General features: G+C 33.0%; 1 protein-coding gene across 3 annotated transcripts in view; it reads left to right on the plus strand.

Moving 5' to 3' along the window:
• Nucleotides 1-75: 75 nt before the first annotated feature.
• Nucleotides 76-24,090, plus strand: part of LOC132728009 (von Willebrand factor A domain-containing protein 5A-like) — a 31,000-nt gene continuing 6,985 nt past the window's right edge. Inside the window, exons 1-12 of one of the 3 annotated variants that reach the window (XM_060713611.1) lie at nucleotides 76-2,572; nucleotides 3,047-3,132; nucleotides 5,280-5,394; nucleotides 6,222-6,392; nucleotides 6,674-6,857; nucleotides 8,992-9,200; nucleotides 14,966-15,007; nucleotides 16,819-16,872; nucleotides 20,309-20,353; nucleotides 22,146-22,199; nucleotides 23,301-23,375; nucleotides 23,778-23,931. In XM_060713611.1, the coding sequence (XP_060569594.1) occupies nucleotides 2,486-2,572; nucleotides 3,047-3,132; nucleotides 5,280-5,394; nucleotides 6,222-6,392; nucleotides 6,674-6,857; nucleotides 8,992-9,200; nucleotides 14,966-15,007; nucleotides 16,819-16,872; nucleotides 20,309-20,353; nucleotides 22,146-22,199; nucleotides 23,301-23,375; nucleotides 23,778-23,931 (1,276 nt within the window). In that variant the 5' untranslated portion in view covers nucleotides 76-2,485. The remainder of the gene's footprint in view (nucleotides 2,573-3,046; nucleotides 3,133-5,279; nucleotides 5,395-6,221; nucleotides 6,393-6,673; nucleotides 6,858-8,991; nucleotides 9,201-14,965; nucleotides 15,008-16,818; nucleotides 16,873-20,308; nucleotides 20,354-22,145; nucleotides 22,200-23,300; nucleotides 23,376-23,777; nucleotides 23,932-24,090) is intronic. The other 2 variants (XM_060713612.1, XM_060713613.1) reach the window with 2 other exon arrangements.

Consider the following 24,090-nt stretch of genomic DNA (forward strand, 5'->3'; position numbering starts at 1 on the left):
GGTGATCAAGTCAAAAAACAGTAAAAGGGAAAAAGGGTTTAACCCAAACCAGAACTTCCACAGGCCCCTTTTTAACAAGAGACAAAACTTTGGCTTCGCCACTGGGAGCAATATATCAAAAAAGATTCTTTGCAATGAAGGCGCACTGGCTCCTACCAATCGTAGATATTTTCATTTTTGTACCTAACAATCGACCGGCAAGCTTATGATTATGATGACAACATGATTTGGGACTAAAAAAGATATATTGATTGATCTTAAGTATGTTTGTTCTTCAATTACAGGAGAATGCTATGAGATACTGAAGATGTAGTATTGAAGCCTCTGAGGGATGACTATTTTTCCAGTGTTTTTATTTTATATTTTACTACAGCAAATGTCAAGTGCCGTGTGGGAGCAGACAAAAAGTTGGCTTAAATATAATAATTCTTGTACAATATTTCATCATATGTAAATGTATAAGAAACTTGCTGTTGTTTGGAGCAACATATCTCGTATCAATAAACATTTTATTATTGTCACTGTTACTATCTAAATGTCATTAAACAATTAGGCTTGCAATTTAAAGAACACAGTAGGGAGAAGAAAGCCGCTTGTGTGCTTTCGTGCATGATAAAACCCCCGTGCATAAGGCCGGATTTGCAAAAGCGACTATTCGTAAGTAAAATGCAAGTTTGAGCAGTTAAATCGCCCACCAAACCTTGCCCGAAGTTTAGAAGTTTGAAGTCCAACATTTGGAACGAGGTTTTGGGACGATGATGAGTTTATGGCTGGTACAGAGGCTTATTTTGGAGACCAAACAGACGACTTTTATTTCAAAAGCACTATCTGCTTAAAATAAAAAGTCGGCCTCATGCATGGACGTACATTTAAGTAAATCACGTATTTTGTATTCGTTTATTGGTAAATGTCTCTGCTACTGGCTGTAATATAATGAAAACAGTATGCCACATTTTACTGAAATGTATCATCAACATTATAATACTGCATGCTCCTGATGTCAATTTTCACTAGACTTTTATCAATATAAGAGTCATCCACATTTATAAACAGAGATGTAGCAAGGCTATAGCTTAATTTTTGTTGTGATAAAAAAAGGACATATGCAGTATCATAAATTCGTGTAATATAGTCAATTGTCAGGTAATTAAGCTGTGTTTTAATTGTTGCTTGCTCTATAATCTTTTATATATTTATATAGCATAACCAGTAATACACGAAGAATCTTGCAAAAATGTTTTATGCCAAAAGCTAACCTGTTTTTCATGATTTACGTCAGGTATAAAAATGTAATATATGAATTTCATCTGCACATTTTATATTATTTTGTCAATATATATGCAGTCTAATATCATTCAATGCATTAATGCAGTTCAGGTGTAGGCAAATCACGTAAACAGGTCACGTTTTGTTATTGTGACCAGAGTTCAGGTTGTGTTCTTTCTTTTGAAAATTTAATAAGATTGTTGTGTGTGATACTGTACACCGAATCACACAAATTACTGTATAAACATCCGATTAATCTAGCGCAAGTAAATCTTACTCAATGTGCTATATAATTTATCTTACGATTGTCATACTTAAAAAATGTAGCTGAATTTGTGCTTTTATAAAGTGAATTCAGATCTTTGTCTGAATTTCATTTGATCTCTTTATTATGCATCAAAATCTTTAACTTTCAACTTGGGTGATTCCAGTAGAACCCTTAAGATATGTTGTCTGCTTTTTAAATTTGTCTGTTGACGTCTTGTCGGTGATGTACAGGCTTCATAACCTCTTATCTCATTTCAAAATTCCATTTAATTAGTTCTGTCTATTGCTTTCTCGTTAAGGGCACACACATCATTTTAGTAGGGGACAATATACGCCGCTTTTCATGGAATGACACTTCTTTGTCACATTGAAGGCTCCATGATAACCGCCGTATGAACACATCTGCGGATGTTTCTAAATTCAAAATTTCCCCATTTTCGTGTTGAAACGTTGTATTCTTCTTAAGCCTGTGCTAGGGTGGTGGACGGTAACTTGCACTTTCCAATACCGTCCATGAAAAGGCTCAATTAAATCGACCCTGAAACATTTTCTATTGAGCCGTGTTGGGCTTCTTTCTGTATTTCTGTATTTTACTTATTCTTGATTGGTAGGGTTTGAGAGCTTGTAATGTTTTGGGGATGTGAGAAATTAGGTCTAATGAGGTCGAAAGGCATATATTTGTATACATATTATAGTTTTACTCCCAGAGAGCAATTTTGATGTAAATGTTACCTTGTTTCACGAAATGTTTGTTTGAATGGAGGTTATCAGTGGAGTGAAGCCATACTTTTTTAAACTTTAAGTTAACCGGAATGAAAATAATTCTCAGGGATTTTCATATAAACTTATGAGGTAATTAGATTATGAAGTAAATTAAGACTTAACTATTTGCAGTGGCAGCCAAAAGTACACAGAGTCAAGTTTAATTGAAGCTATCAGAGCGCAAGAATTGATGAATGCTGACATGGGTGGAACAGAAATTCTCCAGCCTTTAGAACATGTCTTTAATAAAAATCCTATACCTTCACATCCACGACGGGTAAGTTGTTAAATAGACTTTTGAGGTGTAAATTTATTCTTGTCATGTTTCTCTTTTTATACTTTAAAATACTTTACTTGGATTTTTACTATTAAATATTTTGTTATTTAGGGTAAATATAAATTTATCTTCTTTTTCATAGGAAAAAAAATCTTCATTTATTGGCAAGTATCTTAGATAAATGTAATGTAAGTACTTTGCAGCTTCATTCACACTTGGTTTGAATTTGATGTTGATTTTTACCTGGGTGATAGGTGTGGTGTGTGTATGTATAAGTATTTAAATTATCAACTCCTGGACCAGAATTTTTTAAAGTGTTCGTTATATCAAGCATTGTCGGGGAGTATCCTTTAGTAACTTAGTATCACAGATATGTCTTGTCTTAAGTTGTATGAATTAATATAAACATTATTTTGTATATCTTACGCTTTTGAATGATGTATGCATGTTAAAAAATGTATAAATATTTTTCAGGTTTTTGTTCTAACAGATGGGCAAGTAGACAACACAGATGCAGTAATCGGATTGGTCAGAAAAGAATCCATAAACACAAGTACAAGGTACTTTATAACATTGTTCTTAACAAATATTTATTCAAATTGACATTATTCAGTAGACTCCTAGTGAATAAATAGAGGATATTTGTTTAGTTCAGTGTAAGATCGGAAAAACCACCGAAAAGCATGTAATAAATTACTTTTATTTCATAAACTTTATTAACTGAAGATGCGGAAATGTTTTAAATCCATAACCTTTAAGGACATGCCATCTGTGTGGACTTGTCTATGAGCGAATAATGCGCTATGAATGGTTTGATTCCTCTTTTGCCATGAAATATTTGCATACACAGTACACGTAAAGAGCAGTAACAAGTATATTTGCAAATAAGCACCTGTAAGTAATGTAGCGCCAAATTTATAACATTAACAACATTCACCTGGCCACAAAATGTTAAATGCAGTCAATGTCGAATAAGGACATAAAATATACTATTTCTTATTCATCCATATGGAAAAAGAATGATATCTTGGAAACATTAATCATTTGGAAATTAAGCACTCAGAAAAAACATCTAAGTCTATAATTTTTACGCAGTGATCAGCGTTTTAAAAATAGAGTCCACTAATTGCATAAACTTTAGTTATCTATAAATGTTTAAATCAATGAAATTGTCAAACAAATTTTAAAATGTTCAGAGAGTATTTTTTTCATTTGAGAGAAATATATACCATATTTCACGAAAACGAAAAATAACCTTTTTATTTAATTTCATTTTCAAAGAAAAATTGTGACGAATAACCTTGCTTGCTACGCAAGTGCAATTGTACAGGGCACAGTAATGTATTGCTTTGTCTTTTTTTGCACGCGCTGTTTGACGCTACATTATGACGTCACGTAAACAACTCTTTAAACGTCTGTACAGCGGTTATGACTGAATTATAGATTGGTGTTTGGATTTATTTTCTTAGACCATTGTCTATCATTCTAGACAGTTTTCAAGACAAAATTCATCAAAAAGTTGTTTTTCATTTATCTTTTTTTCAAACACTTTTATATTTATATTTCATATTCATTTTTAACAAATATGAAATATTTTTGACTGATATAGCACCTTATTTAATGGGTAAAATTACATAAAGTATTTTATTTCGTATCGCAATGTTTCTTAGAAACAGATTGACAATATGGTCAACCATCTGAATGTAGGTATCCTTGTGGCACTGAAACACCCTACACTTCCTGTTAAGAGTTCATATATTAGTGCCAACAGCACAGAAATTTTGAATCACTTGATTTCTTACATTCTCTCACTTTTTATTTGAATACTAAGGCTTCAATGACGACGTGGTTAGCTGTATTACATACACTGGTAGAAATGATGTTGTGTATCTATATTCTCCCTATTGCTTTCTCTATTTCTATAATTTCAACGATTTCTTTTTGCATAAATCAGGAAACGTTCAATTTCCAATACTATGCTTCTTTCATTACGTCTGGCTTCTGGTTAAGGTCTCTTATTTATATCAATAAGTTGCGATAATCCGATCTTTCACCTAATGTATCTAAACCTTGAACATTTGTATCGAGCCATTCCGAAAACTTAAATAGTTCTTGAATTTCGTCCGCTGATGTTACATCCCGTGTAAATTACATATTCCAACAGTGTTGTTCTATCAGTCACAACAATGAAATAAAAAGACGTTTTGCGTTGGTTGTCTATGCACAGTTGCGATACAAATGCTGACAATACAGGCAAACTTAAAATTGCCTTTCTTAGGGTCTGTTAGCAGGAATAAATCATTGAAAATATATGAAATGAAGAATTTTATTCTTGATAGAAAATTAAATGAAGAATTTTATTTTTAAAATAAAACAATCATTTTATAAAATGTTTAGTGATTATCTAAATCTTTGAACTTTGATATCATCATAAAAATATGATATTGTATTTTAATGCATAAGAAGCGACAATACACCAAACAGTTAATACAAGATCAAATTGTTTCATGTGACATTAAAACACACACTCAGCTGAAAACCATTTAGAAGTGGTATGGTGTAACATCACATAGGTAAACAGCAGTCTTTCAGTATAATAAAGGCCACAGTTAGACTAGACAATTTTGGTTTCATTACTCTAGAAAGATGGCAACTACCATACTTTTTTAAAACAGTAAAAGTAGTCAGAATGTTTAAAATATTTCAGAGTATTCACTCTTGGTATAGGCCATGGTGTATCAACAGCCCTGATTGATGGTATTGCAAGAAATGGTGGAGGGAAGTCAGAATTTATAAGTGGTGAAGATCGTATACAGCCCAAGGTAAATGAAGTTTCTTTTCCTGCTAAGTGCAGCTAGAAATAAACTGGATTTCTGTATTGCAAAGCAAAAAATGTTTTGACTGTATGGAAATACAAATAAAATAGAGAGAAAAATGAATCTCAAAAGAACGCAATCAACAACAAAATTAAACATGTTGCTCGGTTGATTGAGCGTCCACGTCCCCTAGCACCGGGTCAACCATAATTCAACATTTAATAATTGTAATGGTGAAATTTTGAATTACAGTTTTGCCGTTTTGGGCATTCTTTAGGATTTTGTTTCTTCTATTTCGCTGTGTTATGTTAGAGATGCACACATTGATTGCCGTCCTTCCATGTTGATCATTGTGTTTGAGAAATATTGCATGGATACATTCCTATATACAATCTTTTATAAACAATGTTTCAATAGAAATAGCGTCATTATCCTGTGCCTGCCTACATAAAATGGTAAAAAATGATGTGTTCAATAAGTTCTGCACATTAGGCTTTCAAAATATTGGAAAAAATATATCAAATAAAAAGTTGTGTTAGCAAATACTATAGCTTGCCGATACATTTTCAGTTTGGTTTGCATAAGTGCATTAATCGGAATTTCTTTGATTTTTAACTGGAAATATATGTAAAATTTTAGATGTTTCGAAACAACTATCTTCTTCTGATGTGTTCGCCTTTAGAAACAAAGAAAATTCGAGTGTATGGTACTTGTTCTTGTATCCCTAGAGGATTTGAGAATATCTATATTATTTATATTTTAATTGGTGCTAGATAAATTATGTGGTAGATTAATGATTACTGCATTTATTCAAGATATATCTACTTGTACAGGTGATATCATTATTGAAGCGTGCGATGCAGCCTGCTATCACAGATATCTCACTAGATTGGGATCTACCTCCAGGTATCACACCCGTGTCCATACCTACTAAACTTCCAAATATCTTATCTGCTGGTGAACGACTCACATTATTTGCTGTCCTACAGAATGTTGATAGAAATGTAAGTCTCCTAAAAGAAGAGTTTTTTTCTGATTTTATCTAGTATATGTAGCTTTTAGGAGGTTGGTTTTACACCTTTGCACGTTTTTTATCACCACTGCGACGGGCAGTGATCTTAAGGCCCACAATAGGGATTTGTTTTGAGTTTTATATCGCATTATCTATTTCTCTCAGGGTAACTTATTACCGACGTCATTTGTATTAATTTATAAATATATAAACAATTTTATTTTTTGTTTGCTTAAACCTTAAGTAGATAATAAGCTGTAATTTCTATTTCAGGCAAGTTATGCACCCAGTACAGTGACGTTGAAAGGTGTAAAAGATGGAAATGCTGTTTCTTATAGTTTGACCTTCACCTTGTGTGAAGCAGACAATATAAATGCATCTGCTGCAGTTCATCGCTTAGCAACTAAGCTGCAAATAAAGCTTCTACAGGATCAGGATGCGGAATCTGCTGCACAACGTTTGCAGTTTTTCTTTTTTTCTAGACAAATAAGAATATTGCATTGGATTTCCATGTCAACATTTAAGATTTAAACTTTACTTTTTGAGGAAAAAGCGCAGCTATTGTCAGGAGCCATTTTCCTTCATTTGCGTTGGTTCACGTTTTAGGCCTAATTTTTGCTAATTTTCTTTACTAAAATACTGACGAAGCTGTTTTACTAAATCTATTATGTGGATGCACCCTTATAAGTTCTACCTCCTACACCTATTTTTAGATCAAAAGTCAATGTCACTTTGTCCTGTGATAACAAAAAATGCAACTGGTCATTGAAGTATGTACATTGACATGGCATCTTAAAACTTGTTTATATGATACGCCTCAATGAGCTGTACCTGACATTAATCTATAGGTTAAAAGATCAATATAATAATATATGATAAACAAGATCAACAAGGAAAGGTGGCGTTCAATTAACGCAAGCCCCACACGACTCAGCAACAAGGACGAGCGGTCAGGAGTCCAGAATGACCTCAAACAAAAACAGGACTGGGCACAAGACAGAGTACGGACAGACACTTACCATTAAATCAAAATGTATTGCCCTTGGAACTTTCAACGTTGTAAGTAGGTGCACCTTAATGAATTATATCTGCCGCATTCATTTTCAGACCGAACGTAAAAAGGCTTATGTCACTAGGTCCTGAATAAACCAAATAAAACTGATCATAAGACAAGTGTGCAATTGCTTAAGAACTTAAAACTTTGAGTTTTACATGTCAAGCTAATTTTACTGTGACCTGAAATAGATACTTGTCTAGTAATTGGTTAAATTCCATTTCTGACAAACTATTAAATATATTCATTTCGAACCTGATACACATTACCTAGAATCACAAGGTCAGATACTTCTGAAAATATCATCAGTAAAGTTATTACCCTTTGACTGACTAAGGTGGCGTCCGTCACCGAGTGGTTAAGGTCGTGGACTTCAAACCACTTGCCCCTTACCTATGTGGGTTCGAATCCCGACAGGGACTTTGGATTCTTTCATGTAAGACAGCCATCCAGCTGGCTTACGGAACGTCGGTGGCTCAACAACTCAGGTGCCTGTTCGTGCCTGAAAAAAAAAGCAAAAAAAAAAACACGCAGGGGCACGTGAGGTCTTCCTCCACCAGTAAAGCTGGAACGTCGCCAAATGACCTATACTGTGTCGGTGTGACGTAAAACCTAAATCAAACAAATAAAATTTGACTTACTAGATTCATCTCTCTGTTTATACGTTTTTCCTCACTTGTGTGATAAGTTTTAATTCTCAAAATGTTTTAAAGAAATTCACTTGCAATACATTTGTAATAGTTGTCATCTTTCTAAATTGAAATTTCATTGAAATAACCATAAAGTCTTTTTGTTTAATTAACCTATATGTTCCTAATTTGATGACAGTTACTTCATCATGCTCAAAACAACAAAATTGAAAATGTTGCATAGTCGGTTTTGGTCCTGATGGTCTCCTTGTCGGTGGTCCTGTGTTGCTGTATGTGGAGGTTGCGTTAATTGAACGCCACCCTTCCTTGTTGATCATATTTTTTCAACTGAGTCTGTCCATGAACTACATTTGAAAATGAAATGCAAGCAGCTGTCCCATACCCCGACTACGGGATAAAACATGATTTTATATTTGAATGCGAAAAAGGTGAAACTTTTGATTTAGAAACATCCGCATATGTGTTCATATGGTGGTTATCAAGTAACATTCAGTGTCGCACATAAATCATAAGATACATTTGCTTAAAACTTGAAATACTTGTTTACAAATAAGGACAGGAAATTCCAGATTCCCCGATATTGTTTTCAAAATCTTGCTTGAAGTTCATATTCTGCTGTGCTTTTATCACATTATTCAGCAATGCACAAAACTATGGAATGAATCTCGCTCCTCTTTGGACAGCTCTTGTTGGCCAAGTCTTAATAACATCTTTTGCCTTGATGACCAGCTTTAAAAGTGTTTCTATTTATGCTCCAATACACTTTACAATACACAAAATCTTATTAAAATTGAGAATGATTTTGCGTCAAAATGATATTATGTATTATTTACTGTCTGAAACATATTTATGATAAGACATAATGCACACATACTGTCTTCTTAAAGTGGATGATATTGGATACTCAGCTGACTTAGATGCTATAGATGTAAACAGGAAGAAGGTAGTTAGTCTGAGTTGCCAGGGTAACATTATATCAAAATATACGTCATTTGTTGCTATTGATACAGACGGTAAGAAGGTTGAAGGTACCGCAGCGAAAAGATCTTGCCCAGTGCCTTCATTATCAAGTGAATTTGTCAAGGGAATTGAAGAGGTATGTTAAACTCTATTATATTAGGCAACGTTTTATTATACTTAATAAGCTCAGCTGATTAAAATTCACAGAAACTGTCATTAAGTAGCCCTCTTCAAAAAGCTTTGTAATAAGTTTCAGCTAAAATACTTTGAAACTTAGATTTTTAAAAATATTCTACACAGAAAGTAATTTAACCAGAGCTAATGTTTTTACATGAAGTTGAAGAATTGTTTACATTGTGGTCCTCGGAAAAAAATATAAATCGTTTCCTTTGATTAGCACCACACCTTAGTCACTAAGATTATATAGTTTAAGTTTTATTTTAAAGAAAGTATTTCCAGAATTTGTAATGCCCAGAGATAAAGTATTTGGCATGAAGCTTAGTCTAGACAGTCCCTATATGTCAGCCCATCGGTCAGTTTTGACTTGTAATATAAATGTCTTAATGAATCTCTTCTCTGAAATGACAATGCCAAGAGCTCTGAAATTGAGTATGTAACATCGGCTAGTAGTCTTCTGGAGTAAAGAGGAATTGATTCAGCTCCGGGGTCATGTAATTTCTAAAGAGTTACGGTAACTTGCACTTTTCAGTACCGTCCATGAACAGGCTCAATCAAACCTAGCCTGCAACATTTTCAATTTTGTTGTGTTGAACCTTCTTTAGGGATTCTGTATTTCTCTATTTTATATAGGATAATACGGGGTGTCCGAGATCGAGTGGTTAGGTTCAAACTACTTGCCACTCACCGCTGTTGGTTCGAATCTTGCAAGAGACGTAAACGTATTTGATGTGAGGGAGCTATCCAGCTAGCTTTAGTACTTGTTTCTACTTAGGTGCCCGTTTGATACTGACAAAATGCATGGGGTGCATTTTAGGTCTTTCACCAGCAGTAAAACTCAATGTCGCCATGTGACCTCTTTTATGTTGGTGGGACATAAAACTCAATCAATTGTAAAAAAAAAAAATAGGAAAAAGAAAAGTACATTCAAGACTTCAGTTATGAAACAGAATCTAGACATTTAAAGTTAAAATGTCTTAAAAAGAATCTTCTTCTCGGTAACTACAATATCAAGAGCTTAGAGTTATTTTCAGACTACAATCTACCCGAACATTTTGTCATTGATGAAAAGTTACACAGTCAGAGCAACAAGGAAGGCAGAGCAACAAGAAAATCACCTACAAGGGCGGCCGACAAAGCAAAACAGAAGACGAACAATAAGACTATTCGGTCCTAAAGGGCTTTAAGAACTTTAAGAAATTTCTACATTGGTTGTTATATACCAAAAAGATGGAGAAAAATAGATTCCCTAAAGAAAGTTCAATACGACAAAATTGAAAATGTTTCAGTCACGGTTTCATTGAACCTGTTCATGGACTGTACTGGAATGTGCAAGTTGCCATCCACGCCCCCTAGACAGGTTTGGTTGCAATGATTGTTATTGTCCGAAACCATGATGTGAACCGACCCACTGATCAACCGACACATCTGTCTGACCGTCTGTTACACTTCGTATTCGGTCCATAAGTCAGCAATCGACTAAGGAATTTTGAAATAGATAAAAAATGTTTACCATAATGAAAAATGAAAAAACGGACCCATATGGGAATTAAAGGGACAAGGGCTGTTAGGGTGAAAAGAGGAGAGGTCAGAAAATACCTACCGTAAACGACAATCTAACAAAACAGACATTACAAAACATGACATGAAAAACAACGAAAAAGGAACACAGAAGAGTACCGCCTTGGAACGGTCAGTGGTTGTTAAACCACTGGGAAGTTTAAACCGGTTTAGGTGCCCCAAACCTCACTCTTAGCCCAAATATGTTCCTGAGTGACACGAAAGTGTAAATAAAATTTATCGCCGCCTAGTGAAATTCTAACAATGGTCATGGTATCATTAGACGAAATAAATAAAACACATAAAAAAAGATTTTGTAAATATGACCATTACGAAAGTACTCGATGCCTTAAAGGATGGCAGAGCAACAAGAAAATCACCTACAAGTGCCTGACGAAGCAAAACAGAAGACGAACATTAAGACTATTCAGTCCCAAAGGGCTTTAAAAACTGTCCGCAAAAGAGTCCCTCACCTAGTCCGTCAGATGTAATTAAAAGAGGAAAGCGTAGCGTTTAATTATAAAACGGTTGAATATCAAGCATGCGGTATGCCTTAAAATAATTTGGTCATAACCTCTTTTAATAAACCGAGCCTGCAACATTTTCAATTTTGCAGTGTTGGGCTTTCTTTAGGATTCTTATTTTCTCTATTCCATTTCTTTAAGGGCATTTTTGTGCGGTACAAAACTTTTTATCTACTTAGGGATTTTGATATAACCTTTTTCTTTATTGATTAAAATCGCAAAAATGTATTTCTGTTGAGGAGTTATTTCAAATTAGTTTTATTATGATTTTTTGTTTCATCTGCAGATTTAGCATTTACAATATCATTTGCATTTATTCCTTGGTTCAAAATGATCTCGTCCTAAGTTTTAAAAGGCTTAAATAAGAAGTCTTCTGGTGTGAAGATCTAAGTCATTGGACCTTGTAGTATATGATAGAGACGATCTTTGAATTTCAGTGAGCGATCTAGTGCCATAATGAACCTTTTAAATTTTCTCTCTCTGTTTTATTTTAAATGATTTCCTGTCTGACGCACAACTCTAGGATTCGAATGAATTGCCTCGAAACTTAAGAGAACTCCATTCGTACGAAATAATTAAAGTTTCTTCTCCTTCTTTTCCCCTACATTGAGCTATTGTGATATGACAATGTCTGATATCAGTCGTCCGGGCTTTACAATATTAATGAAACAATAACTCCTCATATGGCCAGTGGTAATAAAACAACACAGGGGTAATCTAATGGTTGTACATTTAAAAAATAGCTCATTTAATTCATTTTGGCATAACAAAATGTCTGGAAGACCTGAAATAAAAAAAATCGTTCAACAACATCCCCTCCTAAACCCCTTGATAGATTTTGAAACTGTCAAAAAGGATCATTCGGTTATCTTCATATCATTGTACAAATGGTTTGATACCACAGCTTGAAAAAAGATAAACATTAAATCAAATGTTTTTCCTTGGTTCTTTACTTAGCGATTCTGTATTTTGTGATCAATGTGGTACACCACACTAAGTGAAATTATACATATGTACATAAGTATGCAAATAAAACAATTTTCAAACATCAAAGAATATGTAACTTTTGTACTGCAAAAATTTGTGCATATTATATGTAATCATTCAAATATATGCATTCATTTTTTATTGTAAAATTTGACTTAATCTTTATAGAAAATGAATTTTTATTACCTCCCTTTATTTACATGAAATGTTAAATTCGGTAATACCTTTATAAGTAATGCTTTTTGGAACTTACAATATAGATAAATCTTAATTTGAGCATCATATTTATGATTTAAAACCATAAAAATTGTGTAACAGGATCTTTAACATGCTGAAATGTTTCTAGTCGACTTTACAAGATGGCCCTAGAAAAATTGAAAAGTACTTTAAAAGGCACCTGCTCATCAATAACTTGATAGACTTTGACAACAATGATTGCTAGGTAGTCCTTTACTCTACAACAGTATCTTAATTGTCTATTTATGCTAATCACATTCCATAATCTCTGGCAAGCGAATATTAAATTATTTACTTTTGTTCAATTTCCAAATATTTTTTGTTCCAAACATTACTTCTTGAGATGGACATGATATTTAGAATATGATATGAATATACCATTTGCCCATCATTGCTGTAGACTCGAAACCTGCAAAAGAGTTTGACTTCTATCGTTATAGCTCATACCTAAAATGCATGGTAGAGAATTCCGATATGATGCCAAATAACATTAAGACGTTAATAATAGCAGTGTGTAACCCAACCATCTCCGCCCAGCACCAACAAAACAGACATAAACAATTATAAAAATAATATAATGACAACTGAAAGTCATCAGAAATAATACTTATCTGTTTTAATTGTTTCTGATTCTGATTATTTTCTAATCTTCTAACAGCAAGCTGATGTTAACTTGAAAATGTATATTCACGTGTTAAAAAGGGACTCCACTGAGGTTAAAAACCTGAAAACATAACATCTGATTTTCTTACATAAAAGAGCTGGGGCACTTTAAACAAAAAAATATATGCAAAGATAGTTAAGAAATATAATTTGAAATAAATTGAAAATCGTATGTTTATGCTTTTCCCAGCCCGATTTGAGTGAAAAGCGTTTAAACACTTTTCATTTTGGGTTAGGTTTTTACAATTTGAATAATTATTGTGAAAACAAAACAGAGAGCGCGAATGGTCTGAAATTTTGAACAAAATGTTGGTGGTCTAACCATTCACGAAATGGTACATTCATCTGGAAAAAATATTTTCAGACCCATCAAAAACCTCAGTGGAGTCCCTTTAAGTTAGAATATTCAATTATTTTAGTAAGTATTAGAAAGAGATTTAAATTACTGATAGGAAAAACCTTTTCGAAAACATCATCAAGCTTGTAGGAAACACCAGGAAACAGTCTTATCTATTTTAATTTAATTTCAAACAAGGCAAAAATAGCATTCTCCGTCTCTTTTGATGCCCTTTTTGTCCCATCTTTTCTTCGTTTTTTAGCCCACAAAGTTCGCAGAGGTGAGCTTCTGTAAAGGCAGTGTATCAAGCTTTCGTCTTCCGTTCTTGTCCACAACATCTTTATACATAATCTTCTCCTTAACCACTGAATGAATATTGATCACACTTTACAAGATTGATTCTAAGGTAGACCTCCACAAATGTCATCAGCTTTGTTCAAGACTGATGCATAACTAGGTCATAGGAGCTAGAAATACAAGGTTAAGTCAAAATGTAGAACAGTATGGTTGAAGGAAATATTTTGCATTTTCTATATCAATACTTCTGAATAATCTCCTCTTGAACTTTTTTAACGTTTCAACAAAGCCCAATTTAGGTATTGCACCTTTCCATAACTGAAATCTGGCCGACAAAAGTCCTTTCCTACATAGTAGCAAAGACTTTTGAGATGTTTTGTCAGTGTTGAAAAGGGGAAAAAGTAACGGGATGCCAAGTCTGGGGAATACGAGGACGGTCACTCGTTTTTTGTGTCCCCTTAAAAAAGGCGACATATAGGGGTTACTTTTGTCGGCAGCGTCGTTATCGTTGTCGGCGTCGTTGTCGGTGTCATTGTCGGCGTCGGTGTCGGCGTCGGCGTCCCCTAAAGCGTGTCCAGAGCTGAATGTTGACAATTTGGTAACGCTCAAGTCGGTTCTAGACGTGAGGGATGTTGCACGTATTCATTATCTCTCATGTGCAGACTGAATCAAGCCGAGTCTGCAATTTTCTTTTAATTCTGTTGTGATTAATGCCTCTGAGGGATCACTTTATTTCCAGAATTTTGAAAATGAAAACTCAAGAATTCTTTTGTTCAGAAACATTAAATGCTAAATTTTTTTTCAGAAACAATAAGTGCCAAACTCCTTTCAGAAGCATTAAATACCAAATTCAGGTCTCATAAAAAAGTCAAAGCTAAAAGTGTTAAAATGGTCTGTTAAAGCATATATATCGTGGTCTTCATTTAGAATATATTTCAATGTGATTCCCCTTTAATCACATGATTGATTTTTAAACACAACCAAGTCCATCAGACTTAAGAGAACCCAGAAAACCATAATTACTACAAGACGAAGTGTGGTGACAAAAAATCATACTGAATTTAATTGCTCCTGGTCCTGATTAACTAATATTATCTAATATGATTATTTTATTTACAGAGAAGAAGGATGCTCTGTAATGCTTCTTTACAATTTCGAATGGTAAGTATTAGAAATAAACTTCATGTTTCTGATACTAACAAAAACTATAAGAAACATAAATAGCTCATAACTATTTAATTTCATATTGGTGGTTGCAAAAACATTCTTTCCATTTACCTTTTAAGAATCAGATGCGGCTAAGACTTAATATATATTTTCAGGCTCTCCTGCAGTCCTAGGGTACCTGCAGTTTTAGTCATCGTTTTATAAGAAAATACACCTAAGCTTCTTGTATGAAACTGCAATATCCTCAGTATAAGCATATCGCATTGCCAAGAAGACCTCTACAAATGTTTTTTCATTATACAATTGCTTTGAAACTTATGAGAACCCCATTCGTAGAAAATACTCTTCAGTTCTTTTCCTGTTCTTAACTCATCTGTCACACTGACAAGGTGATTTTTTGTGACACCGTGTTGCCTGTCGTCCGACAGTCTGTTCGTTTGTGCGTTAGCTTTTTCATTCAAATGACATCTTCTCCAATACCGCTTGGCCCAATTTAATGATATTTGGCAGACATGTTTCTTGCATGACGCTCTACCAAAGTTGTTAAAAAATTAAATTATTTGAAGAACTCTGGTTGCCTTGTCAAAAGAGTTCTTTGAAAAAAAAAACAAAAAATATCTTCTTGTCAAAAGCCAGAAGGTATAGAGCTTTACTGTCAAAAACCACAAGACGTAGAGCCTTGATATTTGGTATGTATCATGCATGATCTAGTGGTCCTCTTAAAAAATTGTTCAAATAATGCCCTCAAAAATTATTCGAATAATGTCCTTAGGATGAAAAGGGTTCCCGCTAGGAGGCTTGTTGATTGTTACCTCACCTGTCACCGATCAGATCTTTGGGAAACCTTTGTAAAACTGAGATCATCTTTTACCCAGTTCAATTGAAACTAAGAATGTTTGTCTTCACAAAATACAGGCATATACCCATGCCACAGGTCAGCGACCCAGGGCCCATGTGCCCTCTTGTTTTTCTACATTTAGCTATTGTGATATGACAGTTTCTGATGTCAGTCTTCCGGGCATAACAATCTTAATTTAACAACTCCTTCTAAATTGCATGGCCAATGATGATGGAACAATAATGGGGTGATAAAATGTTATTCTTTATAACAAATTGCTCATTTAATTCCGGTTGGCAAAACAAAATGTCTGTTGATAATTTAGGTATCTTCATAAAATTGTACTAATAGTTTGATGGCTGTCACAGCTTAAAATAAAAATAAACTTTTAATCAAAAGTTTACGTGAATCGCTTGATAGAATTTGCTGAAACTGTACAGAAATTATTCTTAAATAATTCTTTACTTAACATGCATAAATGGTTCTAGACGTTTGAACAAGATAGCCGCTTTAAAGCTTACTATAACAATTTGAAAGAACTTAAAGGGAACTACACATCAACTTCTTGATATAGTTTGGCAGCAACTATCTAGAATTAGTCTCTGGCAAGCGAATCTTGAAATCTGTCCTTTTATTTAATTTCCAAATAATTTGTTATCTAAACATAACTTTTAGGATATTGACTTGAACATTTAGATAAAATATGCTCTGGGTTCGAAATCACTCGATAGACTTTTGATTCTTTAAAGATCACTCATACATAAATGATGCAGGGTTGATTGTTACTTCAGCTGCTATGATGCTTTATACTATTAGGACGTTAATGATAGTAGTGTTTCCCAACTCATCCGACCCCGCATCTGAAAAACAAAACATCAAAATTAATATGTCAATTGGAAAAGTACAGTCATCAAAAATCATACATATTGCTTCTGATTCTGATTTACTTCAACTATTTTAATTACAGGCAGATTCGGTTGAATATGGAGAATATGAATCATGTGAAGAATATTCATTTGCGGTAAGTTTAAGAAAAATAAATTGGAATAATTATAGCAAAATTCTTTTCAACCCTTCGATTATGTCGTCCTACAGAAATATATAAGTTTAAGGCGTTTTATTCAAATTTTGAATACTTTAAGGTATTAGGACCCTAATGGGCACTATCAGAAACTAAAAAATTGACATCATAGGTCAGATGTATACCTTAAAGTACACCTGTATGCAAAATTTAAACAAAGTTTACCGTACGGAAATCAAGTTATGGCCACTTTTCTGGACTCAAGCTAGAATGTTATGAGGGCACTTTTTTAGATATGCGGAACCTTTACATAATCTGCAATAACATTCTTATGAAAAATGTTTTCCCATTAATTTTTGGTAAGAAACAAATAGTACCATTCAGCTAACAATCCTCATAAGCAAAATTATGGTTTCTACTTAAAATTTATGAAATCTGTATAAAATGTTACCCTACCCCACCCATTTTTTATCACGTGTCTGACCATTTTTCTACTTAGGGAGCCTAATTTAAAAAATTCTTAAAATTTACCCAAATGAGTGCCTGTTTTCAAAGTTTACTTAAATTTTTAAAAAGGTATATTGGTTGATCTTATAAAATATGAATTACTTTTACCGTCTAGTTTTGATTATATTACACTTTGAAAATATCAGGTACCATATTTATTACTAGATTAAGCATAATTTAGCCAATAAATACCTATATAAATTAAAAAATCTAAATTAAACACTTTTTTCTTTCCAAATGGGACATGAGAGATACATAAGTAATGTTAAAAGAAAAAAAGAAAGAAAAAAAAAGTTGACTCTTTGGGGATTGAACCCATGGCCCCTCTTTTTCAATGTAGTCAACAGTCGTTCTAGCCTATTTGAATACTCTTCAAAGCGGAGGTAATGCATTAGGGTGCTAATACCGTAACATAGCACATTATAGGTACTATACCTTTCAATAACTGAAACCTGGCTGTCCCTAGTACATTTTTACTCTTGTAACGACGACCTGCAGGATGTTTTTTCAGGGAAGGAAAGAGGCAAATGTCACAGGATGCCAAAAAGAGCAATTAAGAATCCCTAAAGAAAGTCCAAAACGGCAGGAAGCTTATTTATGTAGGAGATAATTTCGAAGGGTTGAAACGGATATTGTAAAATTATCTTTTTGTTAAATTTCATGATCATATTGCACTTCATATTGATCCAGTGCCTTGTTCTACTTATGCATCAGTCTGGAAATAATTTTATGGGGTTTTTTTGTAGATGAAATTACAAATATTGCAGGCTCGGTTTGATTGAGCCTATTAATCGACAGTAATGCCAAGTAAAATCACCGTCCATGCCATGAAGCACCGGACCAAGCACATTTCAGCATTAAACATGAAATGGCAACATTTTGAATTAAGAAACATTAGAAATTTATCAATTACTGTGGATGTTTAAGGGCTGGCACTTTTTTTTCTGGAAAACAATCCATTACTGTTAGAGTAATTCAAGTAGAAGAAGCGTTGCCATGCGAAAATATATTAAGCCTTTTATATCAGTGGATCAGACACTAACTTTATTGAAATTTTTTTTTTTTTTTCATTTTTTCTCATCACGAAATTCTTTTACCCCAATCTTTTCTTTTTTTCACTTGCGAACTAGCGTTACATATTGGAACCAGATTTCATTACAAGTCATCATATAATAAAACAGAAACTGTCATATTTAGGAAACATTTTCAGTAGTTTTCGAATCCATTTAACTCGCTCCTTCTGATTAATTGTTAGAAAATTGCGTATCCATCTTGCAGTTATTTGCCCAACTTCTTAAGAAATCGAATAAGTTGACTCTTTTAATATCTCTGCGATATTGACCGTCTGGGTAAATGAAAGTCTGCCATTTTTGTCAATGATTAGCTTGACTTTATGATTTTGGTTACTAGAATGGTGCATTTTCCAACAGACTTAGGCATATTATTGACTTGTGTCTATCTTTTATTCTAAACAACAACCACAAAACAGTTGCATATTACGATACTTATATGTTGCCATAGATATTATAAAATATCATTCAAATATTTATAGCAAAGTTTTGCTTGAGCTTTAATGTAAAAACATGCCCATTTGTTAGTACTGTCACTTTACTGTTTATCAGCTATATTGTACTTGAGATTACTTGTGTCAGTTTTTTAATGTAAATGGAATTCTTATTCGAGTGTTGATAGCATTTAAAAGCGGATACTTTGATGCACAGCATAGATTACACAAACAAAATTACAAGTTAAATGTTGATGCTGCACATCAAAGACGCCGTCAAATGATGTGAACAGTCACGGGTAATGTACAAAATCAGAATTGAAAATCGTTCTCTATTACAGTTGAACATCCGAATCACTTTTTATTTTTTGCTAGCCAAAAGTCTAGCAAGGACACACTGTATTGGCTAGCCGTCCGGCACGTTTCAAAATTATATGGAAGAAGAAAATGCATATGTTATTTTATGACTTTAAGCAAGGATTTTAACCAAGAAACAGCAATTGCCTTCGTATGTTTACTTTTTAGAGATTAATCGTATTTTGGCTACAGTAAAGAAAGTACGAATATTGATCTTTGTCATCTCAAACGTCGAGAAAGCAGAACGATTGGTTGCAGTTAAATAACATCAATTGAAATAGTTTACACAATTTTTTGGTAATAGTCCTTTCTTTCCGCTGTGTCCGTAGCGCCAAAATAATCTCCGTTGCATATTTAAGTGATGCCTCTTGTTCCCTGTCCGTCATTAGATTATAGACGGGTGTCAACGGGTTTTAGAACGATCGACTATAGACTGGCTCATTGGCACGAAGATAAAATAAGATAATTATAAAAAGAATATGATATTCAAACATGACACTATCATTCAGTTTAACGTTTATTTTAATCCTTTAAAGCTCTGTGACATGATGTACATCAGAAAAGCTAAATTTATTAGAAAATTTGAAAACAATTTGATTTTGTTTAAGCATAAAAAAATTCCCAAAATCAAGTCTAATATTTTCCCCATTGCTATACGGACAAATGCATATCTACTAGACGGCACGTGCGTCTTATAGGTTGTTTTACAAAATCTGCTTTATATTTCATTACCTATTGACACCCTTTGTAGACTTAAAATGAAATAGAAAAGAGAATATTTAGAGAAACAATAATGCAAAGGTAAAGTCATACTAAGAAGTCAAAGTTTAAAATGTTAAAAAAATCTCTTATAGAATTTGTTCTGTGTCGATTCTTCACTTACAATATACATAAGTTTAAGCTAATTTCCTCTTAATTTCTTGATAGTTTTTGAAACCTTTACAGAATCCTTAAACAACAAAGAGTACAACTGGAAGAACTGCAGTGACAAATATTCATACTGAATTGAATTGCTACCGGTAATGATTTTGATAAATTTCTAATTAAATGAAATCTTCTGAATTACAGAGTAGAAGGATGCTATGTGGTGATGGGATGGAAGCGGTACAGAGGGTATGGAAGATATATTTAAGAAATGAATTTTAATTTGCTTATACAAACAAAAGAACTATTGTACTGCATATTGGTCGTAACACGAATTTTTTTATCTGTTTTCATTTACCTTCAAACAATCAGCTGCTGATAAGACATAAATATAATTCATTTTGTATAACCCTCGTGCGGTGATCTCGACTTACTCGCCACTTTTGGCATGTTGTTCGGTGTATGTGCGTCCATTCGCTAGTCCCTACGTCCGTTCGTGAGTCCGTCCGGATTTGTTTGGTCTATATCTTGTTCAGTCTTTGATTTATTACAAAATTAATTTGTATGAATGCTCAACATAATGGGATTGTGTATCACACACAAAACCTAGGTCCATGGCTCAAAGATCAAGGTCATAACCTCAGATCCCCTTTCAAAATGCCACTATATTTAGTTCTGCCCATTGTTTTCTTGTTTAGGGCACACGCATTTTTTTACTTGAGGACAATACGCCGCTTTTCATGGAATAGCACTACTGTGTCAATTTGAAGGTTCCATGTACCGCCGTATTAACACATCTACGGATGTTTTCTAAATTCAAAATTTCAACATTTTTGTTTTAATGTTGAATTCTGCTTAAGCCGGTGCTAGGGGGCGTGGACAGTTACTTGCACTTTCCAGTACCTTCCATGAACAGACTCAATTAAACCGAGCCTGCAACATTTTCATAAGTGACTCTGCACTTTTGGGTCATTGACTGCATAGTCTTATATAGGATTTTTTTCTAAAAAATCTTCTTCTCTAAAAAATATAATTCCTAGAGCTAGACCTTTTAAGTAATGACATTTAATTTATCTGATTACATTTGTGACGTATGTCAATATATTTTGTTTTAAGCCCTTTCCTTACTGAAGCAATTTGTTTGTTTACATGTACATGTTGTTTAAAGTACTTTTAAATCTATGAGTTAAGGTTGTTATATATCTTACCTTATAGATGGTCTTTGCATTAAACTGTACACAATTATGTAATTGGATATTGTATGTTGTAAATAACAGTAATTAGAGCTAAACGTAGGTTTTACGGTATAGATAAGTTTACTGTCTGAAACTGCGGTAATAGATATCAGATATTTGGTGCGATCCAACGTCTCTTGGATCTCTTCTTGAATTATTTATCACATTTTGCGCTGTCTTTGTGGTTTCTTGATAGACATACACTTGTATATATGTAGGGGAAATATGGAGACAGCGTAACCCCGCGGAAGCATCAACCGCAACAAAATTAGTAAAAATTGCAGATTCGGTTTGATTGATTTTATACATGAGGGCTAATGAAAATGTACAACATCCCTCATGCCTCCATCACCGGCTTGAGCGATACTTAATTCTCAACACTTAAAAGTGTTGGAATCAATGATTGCGAAGGACCAGAAAAAAAATGCTTTTCAAGATACTTTTCTCTTAGTTTTTAAAAAAATTTAATGTTATAGTAGCATATCATGATGCTCTTCTTTATTTTTGTTTACATCATTATCATAAGTTGAGCTTGGTGGGCTCGTTAGGATTTAAATAGACTTTCATCAAGTAAGCTGTTCATTTTTAGAATGATACCTGTTCATATTAACCTTGTATTAATTGATAAGTACATTAATTTGCTGATTCTTTTACTGATGTCTTTCCTTCTAAAGAATTAATTCACTTATATCTATTTGTTTACTTATAGAATAATTAAAGGTTTTTATTTTAGATATTATAGCCACTGATTTAAGTTGACTTTGATTAATTTCTAATGATTAAATCAATTATCCTTTTAATTACAGATGGCGCATCGTTCAGAAAACAAGAATAAGTTTAATGCTACTGCCATTACTTATGTAAGTATTTTAAATAAATTTCAGATTGCTTATATAAGAAAAGCTTTAAAACTTGAAAAACATCTTAGTGCCGTAGAAGATTTGACAAACAGTAATAATTAGAAAACAATTCAGACACATCGATCTGCACATGTGTCGTAATTTTAAGGTACATAATAAATAAAGAAATTAACATTATTGCAAATACAATATTATTTACAAAGATTGTTGACAGATTATATGACCCAATATAAACAGTATTTGTAAATATAACCCGAGCCTCGAGGCGACGGGTTATATTGCAAACAACCGATTATATACGGCCATATAACCTGTCAACAATCATTATAACGAATTTATAATACAGCAAGCATCGTGTTTAAGAGAAAAAAGTAAGATTTCTTCATGAATCTACAGCAACCGTGTATATAAAACTATATTTAACGTCACGATTATCCAATGAAAAGCGACGTTACAAACGTGCAGTATTATAATGTAAATTAAAAACGTTAAAGAAAGCTCTGTAAAGACAGATATTATAATATTTTAACATAATTATCACTATAAATGTATACATTATTATTGTGAAAAATAATATTGTCTATATATATAGATGAGCATAATAAAGATGAGCTAATATAGTTTATATCTCATCTTAATTCTCAGTGTTTGTGTTCATTATTTTCCCAGTATAAATATACTGCTAGTTTCTTTGTGTAATTGACACGTTTTTCAACTTGGTACATACATGTTTTAATTTCAAAGGACAACTGGCATTCTTTATTTCATACATGTAGTTGATATATGATAAATATAAAATTGTCGAGTCAAAATATTTTATCTTTTACATTTGTAAATATTTAAAATAAAACAAACAAAAAACTTTGTTATTTGAATGTAGCTTTGATTGTCAAGGACATTCTTAAAAGGTTGAAAAGTTACTGTGCCTCTAAGTGTTCTGATCTCATTTCCAGAGAATAATAAGGTGACAGAATTTATTCAATGATTTCTGCTTGTTTACTAATAGAATAATTATAGGTTTGTATTATGTATTACAGTCACTGATTCAAGTTGACTTTGATTTATTTCTTATGATTTAATCAATCTTCCTTTTAATGACAGGATGAACGACAGGAGAATTGTTCAGGAAACAACAATGGGTTTGATGCTATATGTGAAGCAAAGGTTTCAACTAATGTAAGTGTTATGAAATAATTTCAAATTACTTTTATTTGTAAAGTTTAATACTTTGAAAAGCATCTCAGTGCTAGGAGATTAAAAGACAGCAATATTTAGAAAACAATTCACAGACATCGACCTGCACTTGTGTGATATTGTCTATAAATATAGATTAGCATATTATAGATGAGCTAATAAAGCTTTTATCTTATATAAAGTCTTAGTGTTTGTGTTCTTAATTTTTTTAAATTAAAATATACTGCTTGTTTCTTTGTGTGATTGACACATTTTTCTTACTTGACACAAACATCTTCCAATTTCAAAGGACAACTATAATTCACTATTCTTATAATTGTTATATGACAAATATAAAAATGTCGAATCAAAATATTTTATCTTTAACATTTGTATATATTTAAGAAATTATTTGCTCATGCTGATCCTCCAGCTCTAAAAACAAAAAGTAAGAAAAAAGCCAGGTTATTTGGATGTGGTTTTCCATTGCCAAAGATATTCTCAAAAAGGTTTAAAAGCAAGGGTGCATCCAAGTGTTCTGATCTTACTTCTAGACCAGGTGAGATTTTCTTTTCATGTGAATATTTACAAAAGGTATGATCCAGTTAATTTGTTGAAATAAAATGAAATTAATGTAGTAAATAATTGTGTTAAATGTGGTGACGCCACTTTACTATGCTAACTATACTAGTAAGGTGTATTATCATCATTATAACAA

The sequence above is a fragment of the Ruditapes philippinarum genome, unplaced genomic scaffold (assembly GCF_026571515.1).
Source record: "Ruditapes philippinarum isolate M1 unplaced genomic scaffold, ASM2657151v2 ctg388_1_1_1_1, whole genome shotgun sequence".
NCBI lineage: Eukaryota > Metazoa > Mollusca > Bivalvia > Venerida > Veneridae > Ruditapes > Ruditapes philippinarum.